General features: G+C 42.4%; 1 protein-coding gene across 1 annotated transcript in view; it reads right to left on the bottom strand.

Annotated features, from left to right (window-relative positions):
* Positions 1–17,599, bottom strand: part of abtb2b (ankyrin repeat and BTB (POZ) domain containing 2b) — a 45,439-nt gene that overhangs the window by 7,236 nt on the left and 20,604 nt on the right. Inside the window, exons 2-3 of the mRNA XM_080028561.1 lie at positions 8,842–8,991; positions 5,054–5,264 (exon numbers count right to left, since the gene is read on the bottom strand). Of these exons, the coding sequence (XP_079884687.1) occupies positions 5,054–5,264; positions 8,842–8,991 (361 nt within the window). The remainder of the gene's footprint in view (positions 1–5,053; positions 5,265–8,841; positions 8,992–17,599) is intronic.

Raw genomic sequence — 17,599 nt, 5'->3', positions numbered from 1 at the left:
TGGCTTCTGAATAATCAACCTATTTTCATACCAGCTGTTGCAGAATAAACTTCCGAGGGACCTGAGTAATTGTGCGGTACCCTGACATGGTTTTGGAGGGTTTCTATGAGGCAGCACACGGAATGTAGGACTTAGTGAACCGGAAAAGGTACAAATGATGGACAAGTTTGAACTGAGCCTGAGGCAACAAGATTAACTGTCAGTAATCGCGAAGCAGCGGTGGAGTAAGAGCAATAAAAGAGAACAGAACATTGATTTCTCTCTTGTGTCACTGTACTTCTTTCACTATTCTTCTTAAACTCATTACAGACCGCTGGTGATATGGCTGGCTATCTGCAAGGCCTCGTCTAGCCGGTTATCTGGCATTAGTCCCCTTCTTGTCTGTGCCTTTCTCTTGCCATATGTGCATCCAATGCGCCTGTGAACAATGACACATTATCCCGAGTGTTGTTATTGTGTTTGCTTTTGATCGTATGGAGCCCGAGTCAAAGTGTGTTAATGATTGTTTGAACGCTGCCTCCCTGTTATCTCCAATTACTGAGCAGCCCCTTTCTCCTGTTGTGAAGGCTATTCTTAGCAGTGCCAGCTTCACCTTTGTTCTGAGGAGATGCAAATACTCCAATAGATATCATGAATACAGATGGAGGCAAAAGCATGAGCACTATATAAGCATACTGTATACTGTAGCTCTGCAGAGTGCATGCTATAGGGATTGTGCCTACTGTTAATGAGCACGGGGAACCCCCTGCAGTGCCATTTATTATCTGCACTGTGTTAACTTTAAGCAGCTACCTGTGGTTTTTCTATAGAACAGTGCCTTCTGTACAACAGCACTCGCTCTCATTCGTCAGTGCCTTGTTAACAATGTATTATGGTGAAGTGGATCTTTTTCATTTCATCAAAAGTTTTCAAAGAGCGAGTGTCTGAATTTGTAATACTTTGCTTAATGTTACATGAACCTAAACTTTTTTCCCACTGAACATAACTAATGACATATTTTCTGTACTTTATGAGTTGTGGTTAGTGACGCAACTATGATGATATTGTCAGCTAACTGCTTCAGTCAGTAGGAGGGCGTCTGCTGTCACACAGGCTTGACAGTGAACAAGCAGACAAGGGGCTGATGCGATGGAGGAGGAGGAGGACGGGAATGTTAAATGGGTCTGATGAACGCATATAAGGAGGGTTTGAGTGTTTGGCATGGGAGCCAGGTGGGGTGTGTTGGGTGACAGTTTGGAGATAGTGCCTCGGGTGTAGAGTGATAAGAAAGTCCTGTTTGTTAGGAGAGGAGGGGCAGTCGAGGGACTCAATGTTACCCTCCTAATGGCCTTTACTCAACACAAATTGGGCTGTGTTTGAGTCTGTGTGTTCATGTGTGCATGTGTCTGTCCACAAGGCATCCACCCCACTATTTTACTGCATGTTTGCTTCCAGGCATGCACACGGCACTGGCACTTACCCTGGAACGAAATCAGCTCCTAACAGCCATATAAAGCTTTTAACACTTAACGCTCATTGATCCATCATTGAGAGATGTTTTTCTCTGTCCTTCAACTTATCAATGATCAATTTACAGCCTGAGATTTAGTAAAAGATGTCAAGCATAACAACTCCAGTCTCTGAATAATAAATCAAGGAAGTACCAAGTTTTCCTTTAATGCCCAGAGACATATTGTTTATTCAATGAAAGACTTTAAGCTGCTGCGGTACAATTTTTTATTTTCTAAAGGATAAACACAAAATGAAATAACTACAAATACTCATCCATACAAATCCATTGAGTCAGTTTGCATGTAAGGCCAGATGGGGCATGTCTGTTCCTTCACCCACTTAGCTGTGGCCTCTATCCCACAATTCATTGCTCCTTCCTTCATTAGACCCCCCCAGCCCCCGGAATACACCTCCCATCTAACCCCTGTGTTCGGGATATGCCCCTCAGCCTGAAACCAAAACTTCAGGTCGGGAGAGTCAGTGCATCACATCAAAGCAGACCTGCCTGTTAACGCTGAAACTAGATAGCACTTCTGGCTAGCCTTGTGACTAGACATGCAAGGGTTACACACTTAAAAAACAGCAGGATGTAGTCACATACGGACATGCACACACACACAAACTCTTCCACACATGCACATAGAAATGTTAGATCTGATTTATGGCACCTTTCTCACCACCACCACCTGGTTGGTCAAGCAATGAAAGTCAGCTCAAATTCTGGTCAGGTGTCTTTGAACTACCCAACATAAAAAAAGAGGCAAAGCCTTTTCTCCACAGGAGGCGACATTGGTACACTCATCCCATATGTCCCATGTGACCTATATGCTGAAGCCACTTTGATTGAGTTCATGTTGTTAAAAAAAAACTTCTATCGGGTCTTTAAGCATGGCCCTTAATGTGCAGCAGAGGGTCAAGGCTAACCACTGATCTAGAGTCAGATTTTGCTCATACAGACTCCATAAGGGGGGATGTAACCATATCTGATGTATCTGTGGTTAGAAGTGGCCACTGGCCACTTCTTATCACAGTAACACATCTATCCATTAGTGCTCCCTTCCATCCGCTGAGGGAAGAAAAAGGGTTGGGGTGGTCCATTCAGCAGTGTTTGAAAGTGCTCCTTTTCAGTGGCAGGACTAGTGATTCTACTATTAAATAGATTGGTTAATAACTTTCAGCACTAATAAAAGTTGCATTTTTCTCCGCTGTGGATTAAAGAGTGGAGTCATTGTGAACGCAAAAAGCAATAGACACACAACCCTCCACCACACTTTATGCTGTCTGATATACTCCAATGCAACATCATCAGTAACACAACTACAGCTATAAGCAGCAGGTTTAGGGGATCATAACAAAAAAAGGGCGTCCCTCGTAGTCTCCAGGAGGACTCGGCAATAAGTCTCCCTGTAATGTTTGATGATGTGGCCCACACAGATTTGGTGGTTTTGGGTTTCCACCAAAGATTTTTATTAAGCTTTCCATAGAGAGTGAGCCGGGGAGATTGAGAGGCCCATTGAAAGGGAGAAATCTGTATCATTACCAGGCACTCATGTAATCACTACCAGGTTTGTACTGCTCTACTCTATACCACCTGAGTCAGTCGTATGTGCTAACATTTACAGACGCTACACACGGTCAAATAGAGAGGCACGTAGGCAAACCAATGTATGTGTGCAGAAAGAAATAGATAAAGTTACAGATGTTCCAAGGTATAAAGAATAACAGGATGCTCAATCATTTCACCCTGCACACATAAACCTGGCTGATATACAACCAACATTAAAAACATGTGAGGACTTGGAAGAAGCAGCCAGGGTAGGGAGAAGAGGGTTCTGTGTTTGCTGTTCAGTTCTCTTTGATGCTAATGAGGAGCCAACCTTTGCTCACTCATACTGTGTCTGTTCATTATTAAATGTAAAGGAGCCAGCTGGCTCTGAGTGCGCACATACACACACACACACACACACACACACACACACACACACACGTTTGGATGTGGACGTTTGTGTATTAGAAGAAGATGAGTATTTGGTTGATTTTATCTCACAGCTGTTACAGACTCATTAAAGCTTTACAATCAAAAAACTGTGCGTTGCTAGAGGTTAGAACTTGCATTGAGAGAAACAAACACAAACACATTCAACCCACTCACCACAGACAACTGAACACACACTACTGGGAACCACATCACATTTGTAGGCTTGGATTCTACCTTTAGAAGTTAAATTAACCTTTACGCATACAAGAGCACTTTCCACTGACATTTTAAACTTGTAGGTACTCTGGGACACACATACACACGCACGCATGCGCGCGCGCACACACACACACACACACACACACACACACACACACACACACACACACACACACACACACACACACACACACACACACACACACACACACACACACACACAATTAGTGCTTCAGTGCGTTTTTCTGTGAGGCCAGAGAGCAGATGTGTGGGCAAGCTGCAAGTACTTTTCTGTCTCACACACACACTTTTTGGTTCTAATAATGTTACCCCAACGGACACTGGCACATACTCTCCCGCGTGTATTTAACTGCTGAATATCACAATTGTTCAACAATAAACTCCTGTGGGGACATACTGTATCTTATGCAACCCAATATTTGATAAGTTTGTTTTGAATAAAGACAGACATGCCGCTGCTCAGAGTTACTATTTGTTTACTGTAGAAGCCCAACAACATACAACAGCCTAAATGTGATGTGCCAGGCTGTTCAAATATTTTAACCACTCGTTTGAGGACTGAGAAAAAAAGGAATGGCCATAATGGTTCTGCTAGGAAGATCATAGAAGACCCTCACAGAATGAGAGACCATTAGCACGTCTTTAAATCCCTTAAACCACTAGTCCTAGACCTAATTTACGCCTTCAAAAGGGGTAATTCACCCTTCTTTCCAACTAACATTAACACCTGGAGCCTTTGCTTACCTGTAATTTACCTACAGAAAATTAGCACTTCAATGACCAGAGGGCAATGGATTTAGGAATGGCTGAGAAAGAATGGTAGTGTGTGAAAAAGATGTTCAGTTGATAAGAACCTTTTTTGTTACAATTTGTGTATTTCAGTTTGTTTGCAATGACTGGGGTTTCTGGCAGTAATCACACTTCTGTCAACTTCATGGAACCAAATCGAATCCTTTCTAATTACAGATTTAATCAGGAAAACAAAACAAAGCATAACATGTTTGACAGAGGACACAAAAAAAATACTACAACATTAAATCTGGGCGTATCCAAAACCAAAGTAGAACAAAAAAAAAACATCTGTGTGTGTGTGTGTGTGTGTGTGTGTGTGTGTGTGTGTGTGTGTGTGTGTGTGTGTGTGTGTGTGTGTGTGTGTGTGTGTGTGTGTGTGTGTGTGTGTGTGTCTGTGTGTGTGTGTGTGTGTGTGTGTGTGTGTGTGTGTGTGTGTGTGTGTGTGTGTGTGTGTGTGTGTGTGTGTGTGTGTGTGTGTAAGATTAGATCTGCCTGTGATACACTTTAAGGAGCATGTCAAAGCGCTCTTGTCCGGTCATGCATGACACCCACCTCTCCTTGCTGAGTGCCATGCGTGGGGGATCCAAATTGGGATTCTCCATGGACTCCATTTGTGGGCAGCGCAGGAAGTAGTAAAGGGTGTGGAGGGCGTCCGGCGACCAGGACACGGGCTGCTGGGGCCGGGCGTGGCGTGCCGGGCTCAGGCCTGGCCGCACCGCGCTCAGACGCTGCATGTGGTGCATCGCACGGGACACCAAGTCACCTGGAACAAAGCAAGTACGGAGAAAGATCAGAGTTAGTTTAGTTTAGTTTAGTTCAGTTTACTTCAGTTCAGTTTTATTTGATGCAATGAAATTCTCATGTACCAGTCCGGCTGTAATTCAACTATATAAAGTGCTCGATTAAAATAATGATTGGGTGGTAGGCTAAGTGAAATTGTCAGACATTGTCAAATGCCCTACTAAGTATTTGTTCTAAAAAATACATTTAGCTTGTTCATTCAATAAACCCAATACTATAAAACAGTATCAATGATCGTCGAAGCATGTGCTGATGACCTTAGAAAATGCCAAGTAGCACATTCAAAAAGTTAAAGCTATAACCAAAGTGCTCAGTGTTGTGTATAAACACAGTGGGCTCCTAATCCGGCTGGGGTTCCCCTTTTCCCTAAACCACTTAAATCCAACTCTCCTTTAACTCATTATTACTCTCCCTCCATTTCTCTAGCGGTATTTTTCCATTTGCAGTGTCTTTATAAGTGAGCGCAGCCAGACGGCCAGTCTAAATAGCCGTTCATCTTTAATCACTGAAGGAGTTAATGGGCTAACAGACAGCTGACCACAGGCTCTAATGAACCGTTCAGCTGTTTCTCTATTGACTTAATCCAATCACTGCACTCAGCCTAGAAAAGGTGGGTGGTACTCACAAGATAAAAGCAAGGTTAGACTCATATAAACCATGACTACTGCTTGTGTGAAAACGCTGCTGTCTGGCGAGATAACAACGTAAGACATACCCAGTTTATCGGAGGATTCATCCACCCACACTGTGAGCTAAATGGACAACCATGTGCAGTTGGATGAAGGCCAATTCACATTACTGCCCATACAAAATACAATCTGAAACTTTGATAACCATAACACACATGGGTAGAGGCACAGCACACCAGGGGTGGGGTATTAAGTAATTGAGCTCGTAGATAACATCCTATTGCGTGACCATATTGGTTATAGTAGGAGTTAGAGTGGACAGACAGAATATCAGTTGTCAGGGAGGGGAAGTGGAGGAGGGGCAGCAGAGCGATGCAGCGTGAGAGGCCAGGCTGAACTTGGGATCGTGTAACGCTCATTTAGCATAATTACCCCTGGGTTAATTTCTAACCAGATTACTGTGAGTGGGGAGGCTGCGTGGGGGCCAAGGCTAGGGGTCTTCAGCAGTGTGTGTGTGTGTGTGTGTGTGTGTGTGTGTGTGTGTGTGTGTGTGTGTGTGTGTGTGTGTGTGTCTCAATGTTAAGGGGTTTGGGGTACTTCGAGGGGGGTTAGATTGAAGTGGCCCTCCCGAAGCAGACCCCACTTCAAGCTGAAGGGCCTCCTTTGTGTGAACCACCACAAGCAGTCCCTCCAGGAGGTCTCCTAGGAATTCTTGCCCAAGATGGAGAGCCTCTCTCTGGCTTTACAGCCCATACTGTGCCCCCAGGCTTAAGTAAGCTCCGGGGGTCAGAAGGATATGAACTAGTTCTTTGTTGGATTACAGCTTGTATTGGACTTTTTGTGGACTTCTCAAATGCAATGTATGGTGACATGACTGCTGCTTTGAATACATAGTAACGTGCCCATTAGCTCAAAATGGGAAATAATTTAATCTTTCAAAGAAAAAGATAATCAAACAACTTTGACACCTGGTTCGCTGCTAGACACAGACTCTTTCTGTGTTTTTTCATTTGTTTTCATTTTGCAATAATTCAATATTGCTTGGGTAAAATAGGTAAGGTAATGAAAGTCTTTGTTAGTTTGGATTGAATTGCTTTGATTTGTTTGAATTTTTTGAAATGCACAATGTAAAAGCTTTCAATCTGTTGATAGTCAAAAAAGAGAAGAAAATACATCACAAACTATATTATCAGACAATTCAGTAAACATTACACAAGATTTTTATTTGGACTCTGTGTGAACCACGAATGGCTTTATGGACTTTAGCGCAAAGCTTATTTCAGTTGCATTAGTCAAATCCTGATCCTAAATATTTCCCATAGTTCATTGGCTGGTCCCATACTCGTAGTTTCCCATGGCTGGCTGGCGATGACCACCATGAAGCTGAAAATGAAAGACTGAAATGTTTCTGAGCCAGTCTATTGCTTACACTATATTTCCAACAATTTTTGGACATTTAGCTGAAATGTCCAGTATATCCATCATGTTTTTGTACGCTGTGTGTTCCTGTCTTTCTGGGGCCAAGGCAAGTCCAGCGATCCTGCAGGACTGAGCAGCATAGTACAGATGCTCTTATGTTTGCCTAGTCTCCTGGGCTTAGATCATAGTGCCAAGCCCTCTGCGTTTTTGTTGTGTGCACACACATTTCTGCACACTTGCCTGTGTGTGCGTGTGTGTGTGTGTGTGTGTGTGTGTGTGTGTGTGTGTGTGTGTGTGTGTGTGTGTGTGTGTGTGTGTGTGTGTGTGTGTGTGTGTGTGTGTGTGTGTGTGTGTGTGTGTGTGTGTGTGTGAAGGATGCCAGCCCTGCCCAGAACAGCCCAGCTCCACACCACACCACCAGAGAGATGTGGCACAAAGAGACCTCTGAGCAAGTGAGAGAGAGAGAGAGAGAGAGAGAGAGTGTGTGTGTGTGTGTGTGTGTGTGTGTGTGTGTGTGTGTGTGTGTCTGTATTTGAGAGTGTGTGTACACTTTCTTAATGCCTCACTAGCAGCAGTGGTGGTGTATGAACGCGGCCTTGTGCAGGAGGAACAAATGGCAGAGTGTTAGCTCATTTGGAGAAGGAAACCTACGCCGACTCTCACCAACAATAATCTCCTCTCTCGCCCGCGCTGACAACCTCACTCTTCACTTCTCTTACCTTTCCATCATGACTACTGTGACCCCCAAACCCACCATCCATACATATCAACATTGCTTTAGCCACTATATAATCCATCCTTGAACTTAAGCATATACCTTTCCAACCTCCATCCCTCCACTCCCCTTATTCGTCCCCTTCCCTTTTCTCAAATTTTAATGACCTGATTTTAGCTCTCCATCAGAGCCTCCAGTTCAAACAAACCATATGCACAGTAGAGTACAGTTTCACTGTGTCCCTATGTGTGAAGAGACACATGCATGCACCTCTATTTACCAACCGGAGTATATCATGTGTATAAAGTGTTGAAAACCTAAAACTGGCAATACTTTTAATAGAATACATACAATCATTCAAACTGTATTGGGTGGAGAAATCCCAGGGGGGCCTTCCCTTTCTTAACAGATTTATACTTTCCCTGACTCGATCCAGACATTAAGGCATTTTAATATAACATCCATCACTACCTGATCTGATTTATACAACAGACTGAAACTTGAACTTTGGAACAGAAGCTTATGTAAAGAAAAAATGGACAAGATGGGGATTTTCATGAACCAACTAACTGTATTAACACTGAAAAAAAATGTCTTTGTCATTTCTGGGATTTATGTTTCCTTTTTCTGAAATGACAGGAATGTTTTGTAGCATCACTGTAGATCATTTATGATTTGGCTCTGAGGAATTTTATAGATTTAACACATAATGTGGAATATAATAATATTATGAAGATCCAGGACCACACACACTATCCTGAACTGTCTGTACTCACTCAGTTCAGAGATGCTGCCCACACAGGTAGCCAGCAGGGACTGTTCCAGTGTCCTCAGCTCCAGCTGGGCATAGGCATCCTCCCTGCTGTCCACAGACGTCTGCTGGTTCTCTGTGTAAGGACTGAAATGGGCCGGGAGAGACAAAACACCTAGGGAGACAAAAACACAGAGAGAATGGCATTTATGATTAATGCGCAGAGTTTGTCAGCAGCACAAACAAGCCTCTGTAACTTCTGCTGCAACCGTCCGTCCACACCGCTTCTATAGAAATTGCCGAACAATTGCTGGTGGTATTTACACAGTGTATTTGTCGTCCTGTTAACATGTAACCCACACCACTGAGGGGCAAATAAACACACAAGGGAATGTGAGCCTTGCTCTCGACACATTCAGGACAAATAAACAGAGCGTGGAGCGACATCAGGCTATTACAAACTAAACAAATGCTAATTTTATTGCCCATATTTATTCATCTTTTATTCATGACCATCACATAACACAACACATAGTGCAGATGCTTGATGCCTGATTTAGCAGAAATCTGAAGAAACTATAATAAGAATGGCTTTACAGTAGATATATCCAGTTCATGGGAACGCTCAGTAAGAGAAAGGCTTGCTATGTGGTTCATATTTAGGATGCCATCACTCAACAGAGTGCTGAAGGGGTCAAAGATCACCAACAGCCCAAGTCTCCAACAACCCCAGCTCTGACCTTTTTTACACTAAAACACCCGCTGATGAAGACAAAAATAAATCTTGTTACAAAAGAATGAGGAGTTGCAATGTGTTCATTTGTCACATCTTGATTTTCATAGAAAATAGCATCTGTCACTAACACATACAGAAAAATGTGGTGGGAAGACAAGTGTTTCATGCACTGGATGTAATACGAAAACCCTTATCCACTCTGACAACCATATCCAAGAAACTACACTGTTACAGTCAATTTAAAGGTTAATAGCTTTAGATAATAAGGTGAAATTATTGTTTTTAATACTCAAAAATTATAGAATGTTATGGTTGATCACTATTTTTTGCAAAGTACTCCATTTACTATCATAGCTTCTGGTTTAACTAGGGTCAATCTAGGTGGTATTTCCTCTACAAATGGACCCTCTGGAGGACCCAGCAATCTCTGACAAACTGGTTGCGTAATGGAAAATACTGCCTTTTACGTCAAATTGAAATAAAATAACAAAACAAAATCCGTTTAGGAAATATCACGTACCTCCCTTCATAAAACCAGATAACAGACCATGTGTGACGAAATAATTGTTAGACATTAGGTTTGTTCTTTTTTATTCTACATGACAGTAGACTGTCAGACTAATTACTGGTTGAGCAGATAACATCATTCTTACATAAACCAAAGATGTCATGTTACTTAGCTGCAATAACCTCCTTGTGATTGTTATTTTCCAGCTACATTTGATAAAATGTATGACAAGTCAAGGAAGCAATACAGGCATTTCTGCCCCGCTGTTAGCACTCCCTCTTTCATTAGCATTGTCTTGAGACAAATGTGTTTGTGCATGAACCAGAATGTGCTCCTAGCTACTGGGCTGCTATTTATCTGGATCAATACAGTTAGCTGCCCAGGGATTAACCTTTATTTCACCTTCAGAATCAGAGGTGAGCTCTCTGCCTAAGCAACAGGAAATGAGTGGGAGATGGAAAGAAGAAAGATGATCGGTGCATTTTTGTGATTTATTTACAAAGCCTGAGGAAAGAGCCTCATCATGTACACCTCTCCCTTCCCTCCCTAAAGGGGGAGACATGGGCTACCGTCCCTAAAATGACATTTCCATGTGCTTCCGGCAAGCGCTGTCCTCACATTGGAATCTGAGAGGGATGTTAAAAAAGGAGAATCGCTGATGTGTGGAAAAGAAATTCAAATAAATTCCCATCATGTCACTCTGAAGTCTTCTCTTCTCTACTCCCACACAAGAAGGGGATTGAAAACACTGAACAGACTGAATTGTAATAAATAAAATTGTAACACTCCCCCAGACTTTGACTACCTTTAACTCAGTTAAAAACATGTATGTACCCGACAACATCTCCATTAATTATTCAGCTTGCACTCACATGCCCTATTTTGTATTTGTTTCTTTGTTGTCCATTTGTTTTTTTTCTACCCCTTTTAAATGTATGTTTTGATTTATACTGTATCTTAATATTTGAATGTGACATGTGAAACACTGCATTTTGCATATTGCCTGTACATGCTATACAGATAAACTGGCCTCTCATGGAAATGGTTTATTATTATGTGAACACAAAGTAGAGATTTATGGTTTATATTTGGCGTCTATTTGATGTGATAGGAATAGCAGCTGTGATATCAGCACTGTTTGCAGATAAACAGTGGATGGACATTCAATTATTATTGCAAGAATGTGTGCTGGATATACAGTGCGTTACAGTGAGTAGTTTGTGTTATGAATAAGCACAACTATGCAACATTTATAATGTAACTGGCAGGCTGGATTTGTTCATTTTATAGTGCAGGGTGTATGTCCCTGTTTAAAGGCAAAACAGGTTGGTCTATGAGACAGGTACAGTACAGCATTGAATAACATGTGCCTGATGTAAACATCATGTGGTCTATGTGACAGGCCGTACATCAACTGCTCTTGAAAAAACTGTGGGAGGGAAATACTAATACAGTGAGCTGGATTACTCCATTGAAAGATACAAGCCACATGATATGTTGACTTCCTTAAAAAAAGAAGGCCAAGCCAAAAAGGAGAAAGTCCCTTCTGGCTAGAGTAAATATAAACACATAAATGAAGAGAATGTTGACATAATCATATATATGATGACTGGCAGAGTTATGCTGCCAAAGGGAACGTATACTATAGTCTCTCATACAAAAAGTGTAACTCCATCCCTCCCTTCTCTGTCTCTCGCACTTTCCCTGCAACATCTGACTTGTATAATATGTGCTGACTCCCCCTGCACATACACAATGGAAACGGCTGCCTCTAGCAGAGCAACCACAGCCACAAAGAGCAGCAACGTCAAACCAAACCAAATTGTACACACAAGCATCAACACATCCCTGTTCGCTTCAAGCACAAACACACCCGTACACTCACATCAAATAGAAAGTGTGTTGTTGCGCTTCTTTGATGTGTCACTTGAGGTATTTAAGAAATTATCACGACGGCGTTGCTTTTGAAGTTTTGTTAATTAACATTTAGAATGTAGACTAAGAATCTGGAATGCTAACATTGTAAAATACCTTGTGAATGTCTTTCCCCTCCCACATTATTCCCCAAAAGGACCTCGGATGATCTATTCACAGAATAATAGATAAACCATTTTCACATTACTCTAATGACATTCATCATGCTCTGCATACTTTCCTTAACTGCCTCACTGTGTATACACACCACAATGTTTAATGGCCACCATAAATACAGTGTAGCCTTCATGATAGAGCAGTGGGTGTTACTGTATGTGAAAGGTAATGCGTATCTCACTTTCATAAATGGCTTGATTCCAATGTCAGAGAGACTCATGCCTCCTGAGGGGTTAAGAGCCACTTCAGAGAGATTCTATCTCACCGTGTAGGTGAAGGTGTGTGTGTAAAATGAAACATGTCTGCATGTGTATGCCAGACTGTGTGTCTATGGGGAGTGTGCTATGAAGACTCCTCTAGTGTGACTCACTAAGAATGTAAAATTGAAATCATTCCAGTCTTTAAACATTACCAATAAATCATATTGAATGGTTTCAAAATGGAACCCTAATAATACCTGTAGGACTAGTTAACCAGTGTGCTGAACCTGTCCCAACATTTCAGGATACGATCAGGAGCTGTTAAAGCACAGCTCTTCTTTTTTTTGCTTCTTGCCTTAAAAGAAGCCAGAAAAAAAGAATATTTTTCCATGAGCTGGAAATCACCATCTATTGCTCGCTGAAATAGTTCATTTTGGAGAAAAATATTAGATGCATTTAGCTGCAGAAAGCAACCATGAAGATTCTTTCTTCTCTTTTAACCTTTAGCCTGCCCTAGACAAAGACATGCTTTGAACAGAAACAACATCTTTGTGAAATGTTGAGATAGTTTCAATCGATTCTTCTGCCATATTATTATATATTCTTTGAAAGCTGTGGCAAATATTCGCTGCACTCCCACCGCACTCTCAGCAGCATGTTCCCACAGCAGTCCCACCCCGCTGGTCGCCTCACCGCTGAACCCCCAGCCTGCGTCATTTGGGCCTGATGTCGCTCCACAAGCTAAACCAGGGCCTGTCCCCACCACCACCACTAATATCACCAGTACCACGCAGCTATACAGAACACTACAGCACACGACATGCATCATTTTCCTCTGGCACTGAGAGAGAGATAGAGAGGCTGGGGATAAGACAAAGAGGAAGGGGATGTTAGTTGACGAGAAGGCTCAGCTTGTAGATTTGAGTGTATCGAGTCACACAAATGAGGTCTGGAGGAGAAAGACAAGGATATCTTAGATTGTGAAAAGGAGTGAAGTAGACAGAAAGAAAGACAAGCAGCACATGGGATTCATTCTTTTGCAGCCATTGCGGTTTCCATATCTGAAGTTGACCCTGCTAATGTCTAGTGAGAAATCCTATAGCTCACAAATCACAGCTGAAAACTTACCACAATGCCTGTGGTAGTAGTACATCCAAACTATCTCTCCAAAACCCATTACAGTTTCTTTCAGCCAAGCTATCACTCCCAATGACGTTGGACATATCTGCTGAAAACAAAGTCGGAAGAATCCAACCATTTGCTTTTTCGTTATGCTGGCAGGCTTTGAAACTTTGCCCAGCCGTGCTGTCGGTCTCCATTATGTGCATTTATATGAGTCATATCACATTAATACGATTACTGTCAAATCAAATCTCAATCTTTGAACTGCGAACCTGCGAGTAAAAAAGTGCAAGAAAACACTTTCAATTACAGCTGATGATGGGCCTGAACACATCTCTGCCTTTCCCCACATTCCAGCACTCTCATTCTTTTTTGCCCTTTTTGATGTCTCATATTATGCCTTATCTATTAAATTCACATTTTGTTCTACTGGACTATAAATTTGATTATTTTTTTCGGTCGGTAGCAGGCAGCACTAAGGTAGAAAAACATTCCCACCTTGGAGGACATAGATGCTTCTCGAGTCTTCAGCTAATATAAGGAATGGTATTTGGGTTTCAACTTCAACAAACGGACCAGAATAAAATGCCCTAAATTCTCAGACCATGGCCAAACAGCACCCTGTGAACACACTTTGGATTCAAATGGTTAGTCTGTTTAGAACACAACGCTCACTATACCAAGGTTTCACAAGTAAATATGGGAAACATTTACATTTTTAACCTTGTTCTGCTTATTTCACTTCAGTGGCATGTCATGGTTGCATGGTTGACATTGTGAGTGGATAATGCCACTTGTACTTGACTAGGCTAGAGAAAACAACTTGTACTGAATTGGGTGAGCGGTATGTTAGAAATGGTTGTTTTTTGCAACAAGTTAAAACAATCTTTTTTCTTTTTTTTCTTAATTATCGTGACCTTGAACCTTTTCTTTGTGTGCTGGCATGTCCTCTCACAGTTCCCAGCCCTGATAGAAGTACATTCTTGGACCATAATTAGTCTGCGGGTGCTGATTTGTTTTGTCTACCACAGAGAGAGTGGGTGAAAGGCATAAGGACATGATCAGCTTTGCTCCTGCTGCTTCTCTCTCAGTAAGGCGATAAAAAGAAATCAAGACTCAGGAGACACACACGAACACACACACAAGTGAACACCTGCCTACCCTCCTTTAACAGCGTCTTTATTCATTACAGGGTGGATGGATCTGAGAGTCAAGGAAAGGGGGCTTCAAAGACACTTCCCCTTCCCAGAAAGGAGCTCTGATTCTGGGCCAGGAGGCTATGCGCTGGTCCCTGCGTGGAGGCTGGAGGGTGGACACAAACAATAGTACAGTGTTTGACATGGCTGTTACTGGGTGTGTGTGTATCACCCCCGCACTATCCCGATCTCTTCTGTCCATCAGAGTGTGTCGTTCACACAACACAAGACGCACACACATGCCTGTGCTTCATCTCATGTCAGTGGAATCCATAGGCCAGATGTGATCCCTCACTCACAGGCCTGGCCTCTTGTTTTCCACACTTAAAGGCTCCAACACACCTGTTTTCCACACATCCAGCCTCACCCACACACACACACACCCCATTCTTCTTGCTCACATTGTGTGCCTAGAACCGTTTCTTTTTCTGGTTTGTTTGTTGGTTTTTCGAGGCATGGAACATGATCCAGAGAGAATAGCGCTGAGATTGATGAACACATTCTATTGTACACCTATGTTTCCATGTAGAACTAGAAGCACTATGTTTAGCTACATTAACTGCAGATTTTCAGGATATAGGGCTAAAATTATCCATCGGTTTGCTTCCTCTCGCCGAAACCTCATCGCGTTCCTTATCTAAACAGAATTCAAGTGGGACAGAGGGCCATTTAGAAACTTAAAGTGGTCCATTAGTATTTGGGGCTAAAAATAATCATTTGTTTGACAAGCTAGAATATAAGCGCGTCTTTCAAACTACAAACTTACCTGTGTGGATTTTGAGGCAGACAGAGAAGCATTCATAAGCTGATGCCGCTAACAGTACGCTTGAACTTAAACTAGAGATTTCACCGAGTGATTTGAGATGTTTTTGATTAAAAAAAAGGCACCAAAGTCACCAGTCTCACAAAGACACAAAGACACATACACACACACACTCACCTACACACACACACACACAAACACACACCTGTCAGAGCTGGATAAATCCCAGCACGTGATAGACAAGTGAAGTGTGGTCTGGTTGACGTTCCCTCACACCTCTGGTGATCCCCGCCTGCAAAGGGCTCACGGGTCAGAGGTGGCGCTCAGCTGGGGCTAAAAGAGGAAGTGACCCTATCAGCTGTGTAAAAGGGGGCTTCCCATAGTCACTGAGTGGGAACACCCACACACACTGTATCATTAATCACTGCAAGACACAGGCTGCCATGGAAAGAGAGAAAAAGCCCCAATCTTGTGTGAATGTGACGGAATCACTCTTGCTGTTATCCAGCTCTAAGCTTTTGGCTTGTACTGATGTCTTCTAGAAAAGTTAAACCACAAAGAAGGTTAAAACTTTGATTTGGGACGTTTAAAACAAGTTCCCTGCCCACAGGCTGAGAGTACGTTTTTGGGATCTGTCCACGTTTAGAAGTCTGCCCCGAAATCCCAGTGGACAAAGCCACAAAGATTTGATTTGAATCTCAACATATCAAGGGTATGCGGAATCTTCCAGAAGAGTGTGTTGTCTGTTTTCAGAAACTGAAAGGAAAGTTGTGTTACATAGCACATACTACACTGCAAACCTCAAGGAATATAAAGCTGTCACTACAACCAAAGACCGCTTGTCTAATCTAATGGAAAACTAGCAGGATGGATAGAACTTATAGTATATCTTAAAATGGTCTAGAGGAAATCTGACGTGGTCAAATGCATGCAAACAGGCAACATTAAAGTCCAACTAAAATCACATTTTTCTATTCTTAAATTTGCCTTTTCATCTGTGATTGTTTTTGTTGTTGGTTCAACAAGCTAAAGGTCAGGGAAAGACGTGTGTTTATGGTTGTACGTTAGATTAGATTACTTTAGCAGGAAAAAGTGGATGTGGGTTGTTGTTCAAAGTGGCTTACAGTGCAACAATGCAACTGCTGTAGCTGTGCATGTGGTCTCCAGTGACCACCCCCCCCCCCCCACACACACACACACACACACACACACACACACACACACACCCCTCCATCAAACACACACGGACAAATTAGGAGTGGTAGGATTGAAGATGGCTTTGGTTTACTGCAGCCCGGAAAAATATCACCAAAAGCTTTTCAACAAAACTCTTCCTAATCCTAAACATGACTTCAGCCATCTCCCCCTTATCCTCCCCCCCCCCCCCCAACCTCCTTCATCTACCCTCACTCTCTCTAATCATGTTTTATATTTTACATTCCAGGCCAACTGTGGTGCCTCTGGCCATCTAGTCAACATTACGCTGTTTCCATATGTGATGCCACTTAGTATACGACAAAGGGACAGTATAGCTCCATGGCATGTTTTTTTTTATAGGCTTCACCGGCTTATTGTGCAGTACTGCGGCTGGAAATACACTGTGGTGTATACTGGGGCTGGTTTGGTTTTTCTCTGGGACACAGGACGACGGATATTACACACCCACTGCAATAATACATCCACATAAACATGTAACCTCAAACCCGCCCCCCCCTCATAATCAAATCCACTCTTCTCTTGCTATTGAGATGATGTCACCGTCCCAAACACTGCCAGGAGGTGAAATGTTTGACACAGAGAACAAAACTTCAGGAGAGTAAAAATATAACTGTCATAGATGCACTTTTGTTTGGAGCACTATTATATTTAGTATCTTTTTTAGAAGTCAACTTCTCCATCACTTCACTATAAAGACTGTGCATTAATGGCGGAAGCAGATCAAGGGCTGGGCTGTTGTATAAGCCAGTCTAAAAAAAAGAAACCTCCCTTTCAAGAACAAGCTAACCTCTATTCAGCTCTCTGACAATTAACACTATGGGCAGCAGGCTTGGAAAAGAGGCACAAAGTATGTGTGTGAGTGTGTGTGTGTGTTTGCACTAATTGCTCCTATTCTGTCTGTGTGATCAGCTCATTTTGTTCTCTCAGTTGGACCCTTTAGAGAGAGAAA

Source organism: Ammodytes marinus (assembly GCF_949987685.1).
Source record: "Ammodytes marinus genome assembly, chromosome: 5".
Classification (NCBI taxonomy): domain Eukaryota; kingdom Metazoa; phylum Chordata; class Actinopteri; order Uranoscopiformes; family Ammodytidae; genus Ammodytes; species Ammodytes marinus.
This window is presented reverse-complemented; position numbering and strand designations above follow the sequence as displayed.